Below are 19,128 nucleotides of genomic sequence, written 5' to 3' on the forward strand. Positions count from 1 at the left end.
TTGTATTATTCTTAAAAAAATTCTATAGTGCTCCAATCACTGAAATAGGGCATTTACAAGCTCCTATACATATGTACAAAGGAATAATACTAAATGGACTCAATAGGTTGTGTGTGTGGTGCACTTATACATGTGTATATGTCTATAAAAATAACAAAGAGGCCATGAATCTAAGAGGAACTTGGGAAGGACATGGGGGGAGTTGGAGGGAGAGAGGGAAAGCAGAAATGATGTAGATATAGCACTCATGTATGAAATTCTCAAAAATTTAATTTATTGAAATATAAAAATAATTAAAAATGTTATCAACAACTTATAACTCATTAAGTAAAGTGAAGAACCATTAATCCACATGGATACTAGTAAATAAACATATTGTAAGTTTGATGAGAAACAGGCATTTACAGTCACAAATTACTTCCTCACAAAACATTTATTACAGAAGTAAACATATAGGGGAAAAACAGCAGACAATTGCTCTAGTGATCAATATTGAAATCATAATAGTAGAGAAAAATCTAAATTAGAGATCACATAATAGGATAAAATGAGAAAAATCACATCTTGTAATACTCTTGTCAGAAACTGCAGGATTTAATCATAATACAGCAGAAAATTCAATTCAAGGGCACTCTACATGAATTCTACCCTGAAGATTTAAGGTCATGAAAATCAAGGAAAGACTGAGTAATGTTCCCGACTGAAGGAGTCTAAGGAATGTAACTAACTGGAATCCCTGAGTCTGAATGGGACCAGTTTTTGTTAAAGGACACTGTAGGCAGGAATCAAACTGGAAAAGGACCTGAGGATGAAATCCAGGGTGTTAGTGGTAGCCTTATGAATACAAAGGTGACACCAGTTACTCAGGGTGTCGTTAATTACAAAAAATACAAAAACAGTCCAGGACGGTGGCACATGGCAGCAAGGCTCTCTGAGATGGTTCAGAGTGGGGGAGGGCAATCTTTGAACTTTTGTCTAATTTTAAGACTTAAAAAAAAAAAAAAACACCATCAAATATGAACAAGAAAATGAATAAACAGAACATGTGCAAAGTCTTAGGTAACTGCTTTCCTGTAGGATCAACAACTACAAATCAGTGCTTAAAATTAAGATTAGGTTTGATGGTGATACTGTGGCTGTAATATGTTAAAACATTAACAATGGCTGCAGCAGCATACTGAAGTGATGTCTGGATAAATCTTCTGGCCCATAGACAGTGATAAAAACAGAAAAGTATAAATACAAAGATGATATTTCATCCTACCAAAGTACTCATGAGAAACAGGCTTTGGGGTGTTTTTGTATGTAAAACTTGGTAACACTGGTTTAATAATACTTACAAAATGTGCTTAAAAACACCAAAAACCCCCAGGTAAACATATTAATTTTCTAATACATATGACAAAAAAGTTTTCTTTCTTTCTTTCTTTCTTTCTTTCTTTCTTTCTTTCTATAAACATTTTATCGATTCTCTGTTGTTTTCACATCATGCATCTCAATCCCACTCTTCCTCCTACCCATTCCTTCACATCTGAGCTCTGCCGACAAAAAAGTTTTCTTCACTTCTGTTTTCAACTCATACATTTACTAGGAAACAATTAAAATATATAAAGTCTAATAAATATATTTTAGACCATATATATTAATATATTATTTGTACAAAATAGGAGGTTTCATTATAACCTTGTTTTTCTGCATGAGACATGTAGCCCTAGCTGTCCTTGAACTGGGGAGATCTACTTGCCTCTGCTTCCCAAGGGCTGTGCCCCCCCCCCCCCCCCAGTTCACTGCAACATTTAAGACACACACAGTGCATGTCCCTTTATCGTCTCTGGCGCTCTGTTCCTTTGGTCCTCCTCCCAAACAGTCCCTCTTCTATTATCATGCCTTTTCTTTCTTTCCTTCTTTCCTTTCTTCTTTCTTACAATTCAGCAGATCCTGTATTTTTTCTTTAAATTGTCTATATATTCTTGCGTTTCTTCTGAGAGTAGATCTTGACCTGATTTAGTAGCAGATTCAAGGGGAAAAACTCTGCAGAACTCAGATTCAAGTTCAGCTGCAGCTGGAAAGAAAGGATTATATATATACACACATATATATATATATATACACACACACACACACACACACACACACACACACACACACATATATGTGTGTGTGTGTGTGTATGTGTACATATCAAAGACTTCACAGTTAACTAAGCAAATGTCAGTTGAAGAGTTGAAACTGAACTGGTAATGTGTGTGTGTAACTATACATACATAAATCATAACTAAATTGAACTTGCTCACTGCAAGTTCAACTTCCTACCTGTGGGCTTCTCCTAGTGTCAGAAAGTACTATGTAAGCTGCCAAAGGAGACAGCTGTCAGCATCCCTGACAAAGGAGACAGCTGTCAGCATCCCTGACAAAGGAGACAGCTGTCAAGCCCGAGAACCACAACAGCTGCACGGGCAAGACAGCCTAACAGTGCAGTAGTGGCACTTGTATCTGGGGGGCAACCAACAGTGTCTACTACTACTAAAGCCACTCAACTGGAGGCAATGCATGCCTGGTACTGTGAACCTAGCCAAGAACCTGTGGCTAGACAGGTCACAGGCCTTAGAGGAGAACCCACTACTACCATGTTATTAAAGGACTACAGATTCCAAGTGCCCTGTAGACTTCCAACTCCTTATGACCACAGATGTGTGTAGCTCTCATCTGTCACCAGAAGCCTCTCTTTGCAGCACATGGAGGCTTTACACAGACCCACAACTGGTCAAACTGTAGAGAATAAGGGCTGTGTGACGCCTTATTCCCACATGGAACATCTCTATCACAACTCCTACACCGGCGCTCGGGGGATATCGTGGAAGAGAAGGCAGTAAGGTCTGAGGTCCTGACACCTGCTGTGACATTGTGATTTCTGGACAGGATGAGGATGCTGCATCCATAAACTACCAACAATACGGCTACTCCACAATATCTGCAAAGACTCTATCAGTTGGCCTGCTACCAGGATGGAGGGAAAAAACCCACACAAAGCCCCTGATCTTTTTTTTTTTTTTTTTCTGGTCCAACTGACACAAATTATCTGGGAAGAAGGAACTTCAGTTGAGAAAATGCCCCTATCACGTTGCCTGCAGGCAAATCTGATGGGGCATTTTCTTGACTAATGGCGGACACGGAAGGGCCCCACTCACTGTGGGCGATGCCACCCTTGGGCAAGTGTTGTATAAGAAAGAAGGATGGTCAGTAGCAGCCTTCCTCCGTGGCTTTGCTTCAGTTCCTGACCCCCAGGTCCTGACTTGCCTCAGTGATGCAAGTGTGAGATGAAAACAGGCTTTCCTTCCCAAGTTGCTTTTGGTCAGTCTTTTCACGGCAACAGAAACCTAGGACAGCCCTGCCCTGAGACGAAGAGCTGCAGACAGTCACTGGCTGCTCAGACAGGGAGAACCAGTCTTTTCCAAGGATGAGACCTCATTCTAGGAGGTTAGTCCTAAAGACAGGTAAATAAGGCAGCACTAACTGGGCCCACAGGCTGCCTGCATTAGAAGAGGAGGCCGGGAATCTGAGAAGGGGGGGAATGACACACGACATGGGTGGAGTTAGAGCAGGCAAAGGAGGAATGATGCAGTGACTTATACAGGAAATTCTCAAACGTGGAAGGAATAAACATTTGCTGCATTCAACCATGGAAGAAATGCCTTCACACCTTTAATTTTGTATAAGACAATGACTAATTAAAATCTATTCAATAAACAAGAAAAATCATGTCACTTAATATTGATAATTTATTTCAGAAACTAGTCAGTCTAAACTTAATAAATTTTGGTACATACCTTCATTAAGTTTTCTATTTATACTTTTTTCCAACTCCTGATGCATCTGAAATGAGTTGAATATTTGTAATGTTTAAGAAAGTGGAACATTTTTAACTTAGAAATTAATCTTATTCAATGTTACACATTTATTTAATTAATAAGTAGTATCTGCATCAGATTCCTTTTCATCATAAATATCCACATACAGGAATTTGGATGTCACCCATTCTCTTGGCATGTGAATGGAAACTTAGGATACTGCAGGAAAATTGTCATTAGGTGTGTGGTAACATGTCAAACTATACCTGTAGTCACAAGCATATTTAATTTCCAAAACCTAACTTAAGCACAATTTTATTTTTGTTTTTTTGAGACAGAGTTTCTTTATATAGCTCTGGCTGTCCTGGAACTCACTCTGTAGACCAGGCTGCCTCGAACTCACAGAGATCCGCCTGCCTCTGCCTCCCTAGTACTGGGATTAAAGGCATGAGCCACTACACCCGGCTTAAGCATAACTTTTAAAGAAATGTCCTGGCTTAGTTACGTTCCCTGAACCAAGTAACAGTGAGTACCTGTTGAAATGAGAACTCTGGGAACTTTAATAATTTTTCTCCTTTAGCATTAATTACTATGACATTAGCATGCACAGGCCAACAAAACATCTCAGTATTGTGTATTAAATTAAAAGTAAGAATTTTATCAGAAACTTGAACCCAAAGGAAAAAAGCTATACACTAACCTCGGTCAGGTAGATTTCCATTCTTTTATTCGATGGCTGTAGGCTTGAGGTAGGAATCACTATGTTTTCTCTTGGAATAAGAGTCCGATTGAATACCAAACTATTATGAAGGCCTCTAAGGCAAGGACACTCTACAATAGGCCGTGTACTAAGAGAGCTTAGCAACGATCTATTCTGCTGTTCCTCCAGGAGCAGTTTAGTGCTGGTCTCCTCCAGCCTCTCGTTAGTCCTGTGAAGACCACAAAAGACAAATACGTAGTGTCTCAAGGTCCCAAGTGAGTCCTGAGTAAGGGCTGTTTAAAAAGCTGCCAAGTGAATACATAGAATTTGCACCTCCACAGTGACTCAGCATGGAAAGCCTGTCAGAACTAACTACTGAGTATGACAGGCTAAAACGATTCTAAAAAGTGAGGTATGTTTAGAGAGACTTTTTGTTTTGTTTTGTTTTGAGACAGGGTTTCTCTGTGTAGCTTTGGTGCCTGTCCTGGATCTCACTCTGTAGACCAGGCTAGCCTCGAACTCAGAGATCCACCTGGCTCTGCCTCCCGAGTGCTGGGATTAAAGGCCTGCACCACCACGGCCTGGCAAGAGGGACTCTTAACTAACAAGTAATTCCAGCGAAGCAGGAGGGAGAGACATGGTTGTTGAGATGTGCTGCTTAACCAGCAACATTGTAGCCTCCTGGAAGGGCGTGGCTTCCGGCTTCCGGGCTTCCTGAGGGTGTCACCAGAAACACTGTTAAGTGCTAACTGGGAGAGGACTGACGGACTGCCTCACTACAACAGACACATCACTGGATAATTAAAACGTTTCACTCCCTGAAGAGATCTAAGTGGAAACTTCCCAAGGGAAGTTTTAGGCATTTGCTCCCATTTTTCAGGATAAATTAAACATCTGACACCAAGGACCTACCCAGAGCAAAACCAGGAATAGGTGCTGGGCTGAGGCTTCTGTCCTACACTAACACTTCCCGGTATCACATGTAAACTTTACACAGATTAGGAATCCTGTCGATTATAGTTTGTTTATAGGAACCTCTAACAGAAATACTAAGGACGACTAAATACTAAAGAAAACTAAAATACCAAATGCTGAAAGTGCCCAGAGGAGGAACATCGGCTGTACCTGATCCTTGGGACTAAGTTGTCTTGTTTCCCAAACAAAACACAAGCAAGCCTGTTAACAGTCCTCTTTAAAGGAGTGTGGATGAGCAATTGTGTAACAATATAAATGTCTTAACTATAAAACCTCAAAAAATATCTATCTGAAAGCCTAACAGATCATATAAACAAAGGAAAAATGACAAAAAATAATATATATATAAACTATCCCAGAGCCACATTTGGAGGGTGACTTACAATATTATTTCCAAACCTGTACTGTCTAGTTAGCCTTCCCAGCCTCCCGGTCTCACTGAAAATGCTGCTGTAGAGATACATCTGGGTCATATTTTCTGAGACTCACTGTTGTCCGTGCCTTACTTGTTCAGTTTGCTTGACAGTGATTTTCTAATTCGGAATTCTTCTTGGTAGAGTTGCTTATATTTTTCTAGTTCTATTTTATCAAAGTCTTCCTGAGTCTTCTTTCTGGAGAGCTGGGATTCCAGGTCTTTAATCCGGAGCTCCAGCTGACTCCTCACTGAAGCGTTACTGTTCTCTCTCAGCTGCTCCAGGTTTTCCTGAGAGGCTGCCTGTGCCTACAGCAAATACAAAGACTGCTCTTCAGGAGAAATTACAACCCAATCATTAGTTACTTGGGTTTTTTTTTTTTTTTTAAGTTAAATGTATGAAAACAGATACTGATACTGAGATTCAAACACTTATCAACTACTAGATGCGAATTACAAAAAACTGAATCTTCTTCATCTTCTGTTTTTTATTTAGTTCTGGGAGTCAAATCCAGGGCCTGGTGCATGCTGAGTGCTTTCCCACTGCAGTGTACCCAGTTCTGAATGACTTGTATGTTAGCACACAAGTAATCTGATAATTCAAAGAACAGTAGAATCAGCTCCAAAGTTCAAAGCTTGAACTAGACGACTCAAGAATAACTCAAGAGTTTGGTACACTTTATGCATCAATTTGTTTTCCTTCTAGCAATCTTATTTTATGCAAACTCGCTTTGAAAGACAAATGACTCTCTAATGAAAGATCAATGGAGTGAGTTATAATAACGGAGAACACTGGAACGCAGGAAGACGACATGTCCTCTCTAAAACTCTGGGAAACAAAGCCGAGCAAACACACACTGCACGCAGCCAGCGCACATCTGCAGTGAACCGCGTGCCTCACAGAAACAGAAGCTAACCTGCAGGAAGAGGTTGACCTGTTTTAACTTTTCCACCAGGTCTAGCCTCGCTCGCTCCTCCACTGCCTGCTTGTACTGCTGCAGCTCACTCTGCTCCACCAGGGTCTTTGCCACGTGACTTCGGAGGCTGACCACTTCTTCTTCCAGTTTCTTCTTATTCTTCTCTAGTTTCACACACTTCTTCTGCACAGTTTTCATCAGTAGCAATTCCTGCTGAAGACACTGATTTTTCTTATCCAGATGTAGACATTTTGAAGATATAGTTTCCAGTTTTGATGTAAGATCCTCAATCTGCAGGAATAAAATGCTACAGTTTGGTAATGAAGAAGGCTGAGAACAGAGCAGTATAAGACCATTCACAAATTTTACCTGAGTTTCGTTGTAATTAAATATAACCTGCAATGATTCTTAGAATGAGGTTTCTCCTTTCTTTTTGGTCTTTTGAGACAGGGCTTCTCTGTGTAGCTTTGGCTGTCCTGGAACTCACTCTCTAGACCAGGCTGGCCTTGAACTCAGAGATCTGCCTGCCTCTGCCTCCCAAGTGCTGGGATTAAAGGCATGTATCACCACGCCCAGCTCATAATGAGGCTGCTAATTACTCAGAATATAAAGTCAGAAGTAGTAGCAGTCATAAAACATATTATTTATGATCATTATTTTGTTACACACCAGAGCACACATGTTAGATTTGTTTTTATGTGACTGTCTCCTATCTTTCCTTCTCAAAATGACTCTAAGTCATTTTGGAAAATTACATGGTGGCACACTCCTTTACTCCGGCACTCACTGGGAGGCAGAGGCCGGCGATCTCTGTGAGTTCAAGGACAACTTAGGACAATCAGGGCTATGTAGAGAAAACATATCTCAAAAACCCAAACCAAAAAAAAAATCTGTAACCATTTCCCCCATCTTCATGTTCCACAATTTTGAGAGAAATTTTAGGGATATACTGAGTTACTCAGGCACCTGGGCCTTAAGTGACTCTTGGTGAGGAGCAGTGACATCTTGCAGGATAAAGTTATCAACATGGGCAACCCTTTTTGTGAACAACAATTCAGCAATATTAAACAGTAATTAGGATTGCAACAGAACTGATTATTTATGGAATCCCTCGTAGGTGGTAGAGCTGACTATCCCTCCTAAACCTCCAAAGGTCAGCTTCAGTGGGCAGCCACGAGAATGAAGTCCCTTATACTGGTCCCAGCTTCAAGTCATCCAGATGATGCCAAATGGTAGAGAAATGATCTGACCCAATAAGCCTTACCTAAACCAGACTCATGATTTAGGATCATATAATGATGGATTGTAGCCTGGGTTCAAGAGGTAAGACCAACAGTATGACTTTTTTTTTTTTTTTTTTCAGCTGAGGATCAAACCCAGGGCCTTGTGCTTGCCAGGCAAGGGCTCTACCACTGAGCTAAATCTCCAACCCAATAGTATGACTTTTTAATAGAAATTAACACAATCTTCATTGACATCAAGTCTATAAAATGAAACAATTAAAAAACTTCAAAGCATCCAGAGAGTTATAGTTCTTAAAAATAAGTTATTTTGGGCCCCAAAACTGATTAAAAATTACCTTTTTTATTAGCTTATTAACTGGGATATCCATTTCAAATTGACTGTTTTTTATATCTTGATGGATATTAAGTTCTCTGTTTTCATGTTCATTTAATTCTTTTTTGGTCATTTTTAAGAGTTCCTTAAATCTGCAAAAGTGCACAGAATAAGTGAAGCCATAAAGAGTACATTCAATAGTTATTTAAAAAGATACTAAATTCTATCACATGAAAGAGATAAATTTATAAATTGTGATACTCTCTCATTTGTATACCTAAAATCTAAGCATTCTAATGAAATTAAAATCTTAGGTACACAATATAAAGAAAAACTTATGCTATGTATGGGAGATAGGACTAATTGTAAGCATGTACAATTTGAGTGGAGGGGAAAAAATAGAACTTCAAAAGAAATGAAAGAGAAAAACAGCATATAAAGTCTTAGAGAGGAGGAGAAATCTAGAAGTCTTTGGTAGGAATAGCAACAAAATCCAAAAGACGTAAAACTACATGCAGAGCACAGGGCTGCACATGTGTGTCACTCAGAGATGATACTCTAGTGTATAGTGTATGCAAGGCCCTGGGTTCTCTCTCTAGCACCTCCATCTTTCCACACAATCCATCAAATTTAACAGACAGTTAAATAAGAAAAAAGCATTGATTAGAATCAAAGAGAAAACTCAAAATCTCAGCAATAAGCAGAAAAGCAGTCATGTTGGGTGCTGCAAACACTGGAAAATACTCCACTCTAACTGCTGACGTGGGAATAAAGCAGTAAGCACAGGGCCTGCATGGGTCTGCACCAGGTCCTCTGAGGAAATACCACAGATTTCAGCGGAATATGTTTATGGGAATCCTGAGTCGGGGAAAGAGTGGGTCTCTGATTCTTATGTCTTCTTTTGGGTTCTTGTCAATCTCGATGTGATGGTCTTTGTCTTGTATTTGATTATTATGTTTTATTGTTATTTCTTAGAGTCTGTTCTTCTCTAACAAAACCAAAAGGGAGTGGCTCGAGATGGGAAGGGAAAGTGGGGAGGAGCTGGGAGGGGCAGAGGGAGGGAAGCTGTGATCAGGAAATGAATTTGTACTGGGGCTGCAGTGAGGTCACGGCTACATCAGCGAAGACGGGCCGAGGCTGAGACAGTAAAGCCTTACTCTGTCAGCTCTTTTCCTAACGCACAGTTTTTCTTCTGTTCCTGGTCCAGAGCATTTTCCAGAGAGTCTTTCAACTCAGCAAGTTTCTTCAGTTTTTCTTTATCTTCTTCAGACTGAAAATAATTTTTAAAGAAAATAATTATTAAAAATTATTGCCGGATGGTGGTGGCGCACGCCTTTAGTCCCAGCACTCAGAGGCAGAGCCAGGTGGATCTCTGTGAGTTTGAGGCCAGTCTGGTCTATAGAGTGAGTTCCAGGAAAGGCGCAAAGCTACACAGAGAAACCCTGTCTCAAAAAACAAACAAACAAACAAACAAACAAACAAAAAAATAGACCCCAGAGTCTTTCCAATTTCAAGTGGGTAAGAGGCCTAGCCACTAGGCAAATGTTCCTTGGGGTTGGGGATTTAGCTCAGTGGTAGAGCACTTTCCTAGCAAGCACAAGGCCCTGGGTTCAGTCCTCAGCTCCGGGAAAAAAAAAAAAAATCATTTATTTTGTGTCTGTTGGGGGTGGTGTGTGTGTGTGTGTGTGTGTGTGTGCGCGCGCGCGCGTGTGTGTGTGTCTCCCCCACCATGTAGGCTCCAGAGATCCTGGACAAGTGCCTTTTTCTGATGAGCCGTCCCACTGGCCCCAAGAAAATGATTTTAAAATCAAAAGCCCAATTCTTTAGAAAAGTATAGTAATTTGCAGGAGTTCATGCATATTGTGTTTATATAGATCTATAAACCTGATGCCAGCCAATGTGGACTACATTGGTTAATTTTGACTGTCAACTGGATAAAGAACCTAGTAAGGGATTAGTGAATCTGGGTGTCTCTGTGATGATCTGACAGGGACAATTAGATGATTAGGGTTCTGTCTTAATTAATTCAAAATCTGATGCCACTATCAGGTGGGTATAAAAAGGGAGGAGGTGAGGCCCGGGTGGAAGAAGTGCATCAGGAGAGGAGTGTCTCTGGGGGCTCTGTCTCGCCGTGACCTGCTCTCCTCTGCTTTCACTTCCTCCTGCTGTCTCCAGGCTCTGCTCACAACGGGCCCAGAAACATGGAGCCACGTGACCACAGCCTGGGCTCCCTGAAAGAGCAAGGCCACTCTTTCAGGTCGGCTGTGTTGCCAGGCATCTGGCGACAGAAGTCACAGAGAAAACAAGGACAGACGCTTGAAACAGCTCAAACCATCGGTGTCCTCTCTGGAATTTAAACCGCCAATTATTTCAAATTAAAACTTTCCCACAGAAACGTACTATGAATATCTAGAGAAGTTAGAGGCTACCGACTGAATTGGCTAAAAGCTGTCTCTCAGCAATTTCTGTTTTCACTTACTTATTTGGTATGAGTGTGTGTGTGTGTGTGGACAGCTCTCAGGAGTTAGTTCTTTCCTTTTATCATACAGGTTCCAGGGAGCAAACCTAAGTCAGACTTGGTGGCAAGAGCTTTTTATCTGCCTGACCCATCATGTCAGTGCTTAGGTTTTGTTTGTGTGATGTTGTTTTGCTTTGTTTTAAAGTTTTTCAGAGAAATCAACTGTTAGCCCAGGCTGGCCTTAAACTTTTGGCAATCCTCCACCTTCAGTCTCTCAAATGCTGAGATTACATGTCTCTCCCTCCACCAAAATAATAATAATAATAATAATAATAATAATAATAATAATAATAATGAAACATAAGTTAGGCATAGTGGTGCTCACCTTTAGTCTTAGCACTTGAGAGGCAGAGGCAGGCAGATCTCTGAGTTCAAGACCAGCCTGGTCTACATAGTGAGTTCCAGGACAGCCAGAGCTACATAGTCAGGCCCTGTCTCAAAAAAAGAAAGAGATAGAAAGAAAGACAAGAAAAAAACAAAAACCAACAAAACCACAAAAATGTAAATTTAAATTTGTATTCTTTTTTTAAAATTTGTATTCATTTTTTTAAAAATTGTCTTCTTAACACATTCCTTTAAGACTCCTATATAGCAAGACAACTTTCAACAGTCTCATTTACAGAAGGTTCCTCATCAACATGTTATCATGTTAGGAAATATCAAATTAGGAAATAAAATTGTACAGTTTATATGAAATCTAGATAGAAACTACTCTTTAATGTTTCTTTGGCCACAAAAAATAATCAACATAGATATTCTAGACAATCGGGTGGGTGTGCCTTTGGAATGGACCACACAGTGTGGCTTTGGAATGGACCACACAGTGTGGCTTTGGAATGGACCACGCAGTGTGGCTTTGGAATGGACCATGCAGTGTGGCTTTGGTGGCTGAAGTCAGGAGTGAGAACAACTCTATTTGGTGTCCAATGCATCTATCTTGTGCTCTTTTCTAGCATTAACTCTGTTTCTGTTTTGTTTTAATTCAAAGTGGAAAACAGTTCAGAGGGGGAAAACACTTATATTATGATTTGGTATCCATTCTTTTTTTTTTTTATCCATTCTTGATGAATACAAATTATAAGCGATTCATTCTCCAAATCTTAGTGAAAGTCTTTGATTACTAAAAAAATTCAGAAGTCTAGATCAAATAACTTAAATTTCTTAGAATTTGGGGTTGGGGGTTTAGCTCAGTGGTAGAGCGCTTGCCTAGCAAGCACAAGGCCCTGGGTTTGATCCTCAGCTCAAATAAATAAATAAAACTTAAAAAAAAAAAAAAAAAAAAAAAAAGCTAGGCGGTGGTGGCACATGCCTTTAATCCCAGCACTTGGGAGGCAGAGCCAGACGGATCTTTGTGAGTTCGAGGCCAGCCTGTTTTACCAAGTGAGACCCAGGAAAGGTGCAACGCTACACAGAGAAACCCTGTCTTGAAAAACAAAACAAAACAAAACAAAACAAAACAAAACAAAAAAAAATCTTAGAATTTAAAATTACTGTAAAGTACTAGTGGGACAATATTGTTCAATGCCCATAGTAACATTACATCTCATAACCAAAAGGCAAAGGTAATTCCCAAGTCCACCAATGGATGGATGTGTAAACAAGATGTGATATGTATAACGCAATAGACTATCACAGTCCTTTTATTCAGATGTTAGTACTGAAATCATTGACAAACGACTTGTGTTGTGAGGACAGTGTGAAGAGAACACAACACCAAGACTTTGCACACTGCCCACCATGTTCAAGGTTACTACAGAGGACTGCCCACTGTGCCCACCATGTTCAGGGTTACTACAGAGGACTGCCCACTGTGCCCACCATGTTCAGGGTTACTACAGAGGACTGCCCACTGTGTCCCATAGTACAACTGCAGGGCAGACCCTCCCTCTCAGCATCAAGGAATCCAGGAAGAGGACCACTCACCAAATTCACCCTTGATAGGTTTTCCTGAAGTTGCTCAATTTCCTCTGATTGTTTTCTTATTGTAATCTTAAACTTGGAGTTTTCAAGTTCAAGCCTAAAATTATATTTTAAAATAATTATATTTACAAAGCAATTTAAAAACTATCATATAGTTTCTGAAAATCAACTGAGTCACTACATAAATTGTTAAAGGTCTGAAACACAGATGACTGGGTAACTATAATTTCTCTAGCTGCATTTTGTGGGTCAGGAGTCAAAGCTGGATCTTCATGCACAGGCTGCATTCCTAACCACATCCCTATTCAAAGGTATGCGCTTCAAGAAACTTAGGTAAGATTCTGCCCTGGCTTCAGAGAGACTACTATCAGGACTGACAGAGCTGCCACACTGTATTGCCTATCTGCTTTATAAACACTGGGTCACCTAGCTGCCACACTGTATTGCCTATCTGCTTTATAAACACGGGGTCACAGAGCTGCCACACTGTATTGCTTATTTGCTTTATAAACACCGGGTCACCTAGCTGCCACACTGTATTGCTTATTTGCTTTATGAACACGAGGTCACAGAGCTGTCACACTGTACTGCTTATTCGCATTATAAACACGGGGTCACAGAGCTGTCATACTGTACTGCTTATTTGCTTTATAAACACTGGGGTCATGCTGTTTAAACTGTACTTTTGTAGGTGGTCTTGCATCTTCTCAGCATGCTGCACAGCCTCTCTGTGTTGATCCTGTGCTTCTTGCAACTGGAATAAAGAATAAAACAAACCTTTACCAGTAAAGCTACCCTAAGTCTGCACACCTCATTCCCTGACTTGCAGTGTTCAAGTGCACTTCTCTGCAGTGAGGGCAAATTTAACTGAGCTGCTGCAACAGGGATCTTACACTCTCAAAAACTAAAATATTACCTGGCCTTCTACAGAAATGTTTACCGACATCTGCTCTGTGACTGGCAGTCCATTTGTAAATCATAATCTACTGTTGCCTGCCTGGCTCAACCAGCAAGTCTTCAACTGTACTCTAACAGATGCAAACGGACAACACAGGTAAAACCAAGAAAAGACGGAATTTCTAACAGTAAGCACTTGCATTTCTGTATTCCACCCAATTTTTTGTCAACTGCCATTTTAAAAGTTCTTATGCATATGTGTCTATATATTTATAAATTGCCACAGTTCTGCCAGTTATGATGAACATGGTGTTTTAATGACAGCTGGCTGTCTTATGAAATAGTTTCAGTGGAGGTATATCCACACAGAAGCCAAAACATTGTTGCAGGACATTTGATCACACTGTGAGCCCCAAGATTATGTTATTTCCTGGAAAAACCTTTTTCTAGTTGTGGTGTGGTTCAGCCGTAGCACATACCTTTAACCCAGGAGTTTTCTGCTTGAATACTGTATACAGGGTTGAATAAAGTCAACCATAAGTCAAGAGGCCGAGCAAGCAACAGGAAGTGGAGACAGGATTTTTAGGAAAAAACTATAATAGAGTAAGAGGGACTCAGGACAGGGAGCAAGAGATGCACAGGAGTATAAGGGAGGGACATTGAGTTTGAGGTTTTTGTTGTTGTCTGAGATATCAGAAGAGAAATGGGTTCTTTCTGGGGACTTTTGGCAGAGGAAGGAAGGTCACCTGGACGCTTTCTCTGCCTCTCTGAGCTTTCACTCCAGCATCTGGCTCCCAAGTCTTTACTGGTAAAATTGAATGATTGAGATTTTGATAAAAACAACAGAATGCTTGGGTCCAGAGCTTTTTCCAGCTACTAGAGGTATAGATTCTGAGCAAATGAACTTTCTATGTCTTAGTTTCTTCAACTTTGAAGTGGGAATAATCCTATTCATATTAATGGACTAATGAAAAGATTAACCAAGGAATTAATATAAATAAAGTACTTGAACTGTACATGGCCGTGAGTAAGACTTTAGGTGGGTGCTATGGAACGTTTTTTTCTCACTACGAGAAAAAACAACAAACTACATTTGTCTTTTTCCATTGTACAGCCAGAGTTGGGGGTCTATAAGTCTATAGAAGTAGGCCAACTGCAAAGCTCTGTCTACAGCTTTTCTGGTATTCCATACTACAAACCTTTATGTACCACTAGAGTAATAAAGCAACCCAACATACTTTGGAGGAGTGAATTAATTTAGGAACCTCAATTTATCAATAGAGCCCCATATTTTCAGCCTCTGATTGCCAACACTGTTTGCACTGTACTATACGATCCTTGCCAGCTGAGTAGTATGGAATAAAAAGGAGCTAAAAAGTATTCTACCCAGCTGGACTTGGTGGTACATGCCTTTAATCCCAGCACTTGGGAGACAGAGGCAGGCGAATCTCTTGTGAGTTCCAGGCCAGCCTGGTCTAAAGAATGAGTTCCAGGACAGCCAGGACTACGTTGAGAAACCCTGTCTTAAAAATCAAAAAAGCATTCCACATGGACAAAGTTACTTGTGGCTAGTGAAATTTCTGGAAGTTGCAGGAATGACTAGGGCTGCAGTGTGGGCCTCCCTTTCCCCATTCCTGCCCTATTTCAGTTACATAAGGAATGGGCCACTACAGTTTACATAAAGGACCTCTTCTATGGTTGCTATGGAGGGCTAGGGTGACAAGAAGAAGCTCATGGTTAATTCAAGATGATGAAAATATTCTAATTGACTGTGACGACTATGAACATCTGTGACTACCCTAAGAGATGCTGATTTTTTGCTTTAAGTAGTGAGCTACGTGTTATATGTTCATTATAGCTCAACTGTGTTCTGTTAAAAATAAAATCCTGCGGGGTACTGGGGCCTGCTTATAATCTCAGCACTGGAGAAGAGGAGGCAGGGGGATGGCTGGCTGTAAACTGGAAGAGAGCCTGTTCTACGCAGTTACTTCTAGACCAGCTGGAGCTATAGAGAGATTCTAAAACAAACAAATACATAAAAAACAGATGGCAGAATCTAGGTACTATTTTTCATTCTGTTTTGGATATGAATACTGTATGTTCTGAATATTTCCATGTGGTTATATTTCTAAATAAAAGAAATGCCTGGCTTTGGAGACCGGTTTTAAATTACCCGTAAACATTTGCTTTTTGTTTCTGGAGCAAGGGATTGAACATAAGGACTCCCACGTTCGAGGCAAACACTTAACCCCTGAGCATACTCCTCAGCCCTTTTTAAAGTTTTTCAGGCTAGCCTCAAATTCTTGTCTTGGTCTCCCAAGTAGCTTAGATTATAGGTGTGCTACCACACCTGGCTAACATCTGCATTTTAAGCAACATCTATAGCCTTTCTGTACAAAATTATCTTGAAATCCATTAACTAACTTATCAAAGACTCCGTATCCATTCACAAAAGTGAAAATCAGAAGGAAGCTGATTTTATGGAATTTTCCATAAACACCATCTCTGGTTTAACCTACTCTGCCTCAACTGCAATAGAAATTTCTCTGACAAAAGATACATAGTTCTCAATTTTCCCAGGGATAAGTATTTTTAAAAAAGGCCTAAAACTTATAAGAAAAAAATGGGGCCAGTGAGACGGCTCTGGGGGTTTGAAGGCACCAGCCAGCGGCCAAGCCACCCTGATGATCTAAGCTGATTTCCCGAGGCCATGTAGTAAAAGGAGGCAGATACTACCCCCAACCACACACACACACACACACACACACACACACACACACACACACACACACGATGGCCTCTGACCTCCACTGGAATGAGGCAGCATGCTTGGCCTGTTCCCCCACAAGAAATAAATGCATTTTTTAAGTCAAAGAAAAAATAAATATCAGAATAAAATTGAAGTTTAAGAAATAAGTTCATCATAAAGGTAATGACAAATTAAAATAAAAATATAAAAGCTATTTACTGAAATTATCCTAAAACTATATTATTCAATAAGCTGTACACAAGCAGTTAAACTTCATACGTACTTGACTTCTGATTTGACCTAATTTCTTCTTTAAATCTCGTGTCTCATCTTCTAAATTACTGCGGTAACGTGAGGAAACTTCTAGTGAGGCCTCTGACATGGACTGCTTTTTCAGGGTATCAGCCAGTTCCTGTTGAAGCTGCCTCACAAGCACCTGGGAAGATAATTGTTACTGATTTTATAAATCATATAACATATATTAGTGCCACTTAGCTCTTCCATATGCTCTGAAAAACCTTACTGCATATAGTAGTGTGTGTGTGTCAGTAAGGCTGGTGGAGATGAATTCTACATTGTGGAACTTTTTTACATATTTAATTTTAATTTACTCATATTTTGAATTTTCACCTTTTAATTGAAATGTGAAAACATAAAATTGTGCATATTAGCAAGGTACCATATGATATTTTGATACATGTACACATTAACGCTTAAATCAAGTTAGACACAATTGATCATTTCTTTATCGTGAAATCCTTTCTTCTAGCTGTTTGAAATATATAGTGTATGTGCAGTAGCTCCACGTTTCCTGCTCGGAACTGTAACTGGGCTCCCACTGGCAGACTGCCTTCCATCACTCTTCCTCTTCTTCTCACTCCAGTCTCTGGGATCCACTATTGTACACTGGGGCTTTTAGGACATCCGCCTTTTAAGATTCTCTATTGTAAGTAAGATCACGAGACCCTTATGTTCCCGTGCCTGGTCTCCAGTTATTGGCCTCTGGTCAAGACTACAGGATTTTGTCCAGCTTTGGGCAGAGCCAATGTGGATGGATTACCCCACTCCCCTGTAGCATCTGAGGCCACCAATGGACTGAGGCCTATATAGCTATACACTGTTGCTGATTCATAGCTCAACAGTAGCCATGAGTGTGGGGTAGTGTTTATGAAGCTAGATCCTTGGCTATTTGGGCTGATGCTAAGTTGGGATGTGTGTGTGACACCCACAGCCACTAAGGCCCATATCACAGGGTGACCCAGGACCAAACAGGTATCCATCCCTACATACAAGTCTGTGCCTGTTGCCACATCCTGCCTTGCTAGGTGAGACTGTAAGTCTGTGTAGCTCAGAATGGTCTCAGATTTGAAGCATCCTGCTTCTGCCTACTGATGGTTGGGTTTACAGTTTACAGTGCAGGCACACAGAGACTCAAGGTCTCCAGCTTTTTCATAAGTCAATCCCCTTTTCAAATCCTTCCGACAGATCCCTACTTCAGAACAAAGGCAAGGCCCCAGGTAAGCTGACGCCAGCACCTACAACTCTCTCTTGCTCACTGAAACTCTGCTACACATGAATCTTTACACTCTTGGTTTTTATTAGTTTGGAAATGCAGATTCAATGACAAATTAAAAAACTACAGGTAACTATGATTATTTCTTCACTGAACAAAGCTGCATCCTTTACAATCATGATTGAGCCCTGAAATGGAAACAGGATCATGCTGTTTATTAAAATGTGAAAAAACTACAAATGCTGATATGAAGTACTAACAAATTTTACCTTTGTTAGAGTTCACACATTTGTCCCAACTTAGGCTTCAATAGAAAGCAGATGCTTTTAGAGTTATGGTCAGAAGAATATATAATTTGGGACAAGTATTATCTGATTTAAATACAAGTAACATAGGACAAAACTATATCAACAAGAATATATACAAAGCTACTGAAGTGGAAAAAACACAACAAAATACAGTATCTATATTTCAGTTCCCTGTTGAAAACCAGAATGAACAACCAACTGCTGGTTTATGGAATCATAACTGTCAACTACTCATTTAGTCATGAAAGTTTCCACTTACTGCTTCATCATGTTCCTAAAACTTGCCAACACAAAAACACTGAAGTTATTTCAGGGCTGGGGTGTGTAGGTCAGTAGTACAGTGTATGCTTAGCATGCTCAAGGCCTAAGGTTTAGTTCCCAGCACCAAAAAAAAAAAAAAAAAAATCACAATTTAAAAGCTCACACCCTCCCAATTATTATTTCAGCAGCATAAAACTGTATTATTAGTATCAGTATATAGCCAGCAAAATTTGTAACTTAATCTCCTGCAATTCTAAAGGTGTTTACTCAAAGTAACACATCTGTCAGGTCTAATTAAAAAAAATAAAGGAATTGTCCCTTCTTTTTAGATTTAAAATTCAGTGCTATGTATGTAATTATGATTGTTTCAAAAATTTAAACATAATCATGGTGGTGTTAGGTAGAGTGTGATTTCAAAGCCTGTACATAACGTGTTAACAGTCAATTCTGAGTAACCAGCACACTTACCACATCAAATGAAGATCATCTTTGTTTGGGAAATAAGATCTAAGTCGCACTTGCTGACACAGGTTATGTTTTTAAGGTTAATAAC

At 40.0% G+C, this 19,128-nt stretch overlaps 1 protein-coding gene across 1 annotated transcript in view; it reads right to left on the reverse strand.

Moving 5' to 3' along the window:
* Nucleotides 1-307: 307 nt before the first annotated feature.
* The window catches only part of LOC118579785 (ankyrin repeat domain-containing protein 26-like), a 65,043-nt gene continuing 46,222 nt past the window's right edge, over nucleotides 308-19,128 (reverse strand). Inside the window, exons 25-34 of the mRNA XM_036181463.1 lie at nucleotides 16,777-16,929; nucleotides 13,531-13,601; nucleotides 12,851-12,944; nucleotides 9,567-9,679; nucleotides 8,432-8,561; nucleotides 6,853-7,143; nucleotides 6,030-6,244; nucleotides 4,549-4,777; nucleotides 3,828-3,873; nucleotides 308-2,062 (exon numbers count right to left, since the gene is read on the reverse strand). Of these exons, the coding sequence (XP_036037356.1) occupies nucleotides 1,929-2,062; nucleotides 3,828-3,873; nucleotides 4,549-4,777; nucleotides 6,030-6,244; nucleotides 6,853-7,143; nucleotides 8,432-8,561; nucleotides 9,567-9,679; nucleotides 12,851-12,944; nucleotides 13,531-13,601; nucleotides 16,777-16,929 (1,476 nt within the window). The 3' untranslated portion in view covers nucleotides 308-1,928. The remainder of the gene's footprint in view (nucleotides 2,063-3,827; nucleotides 3,874-4,548; nucleotides 4,778-6,029; nucleotides 6,245-6,852; nucleotides 7,144-8,431; nucleotides 8,562-9,566; nucleotides 9,680-12,850; nucleotides 12,945-13,530; nucleotides 13,602-16,776; nucleotides 16,930-19,128) is intronic.

This window comes from Onychomys torridus, chromosome 3 (genome assembly GCF_903995425.1).
Source record: "Onychomys torridus chromosome 3, mOncTor1.1, whole genome shotgun sequence".
NCBI lineage: Eukaryota > Metazoa > Chordata > Mammalia > Rodentia > Cricetidae > Onychomys > Onychomys torridus.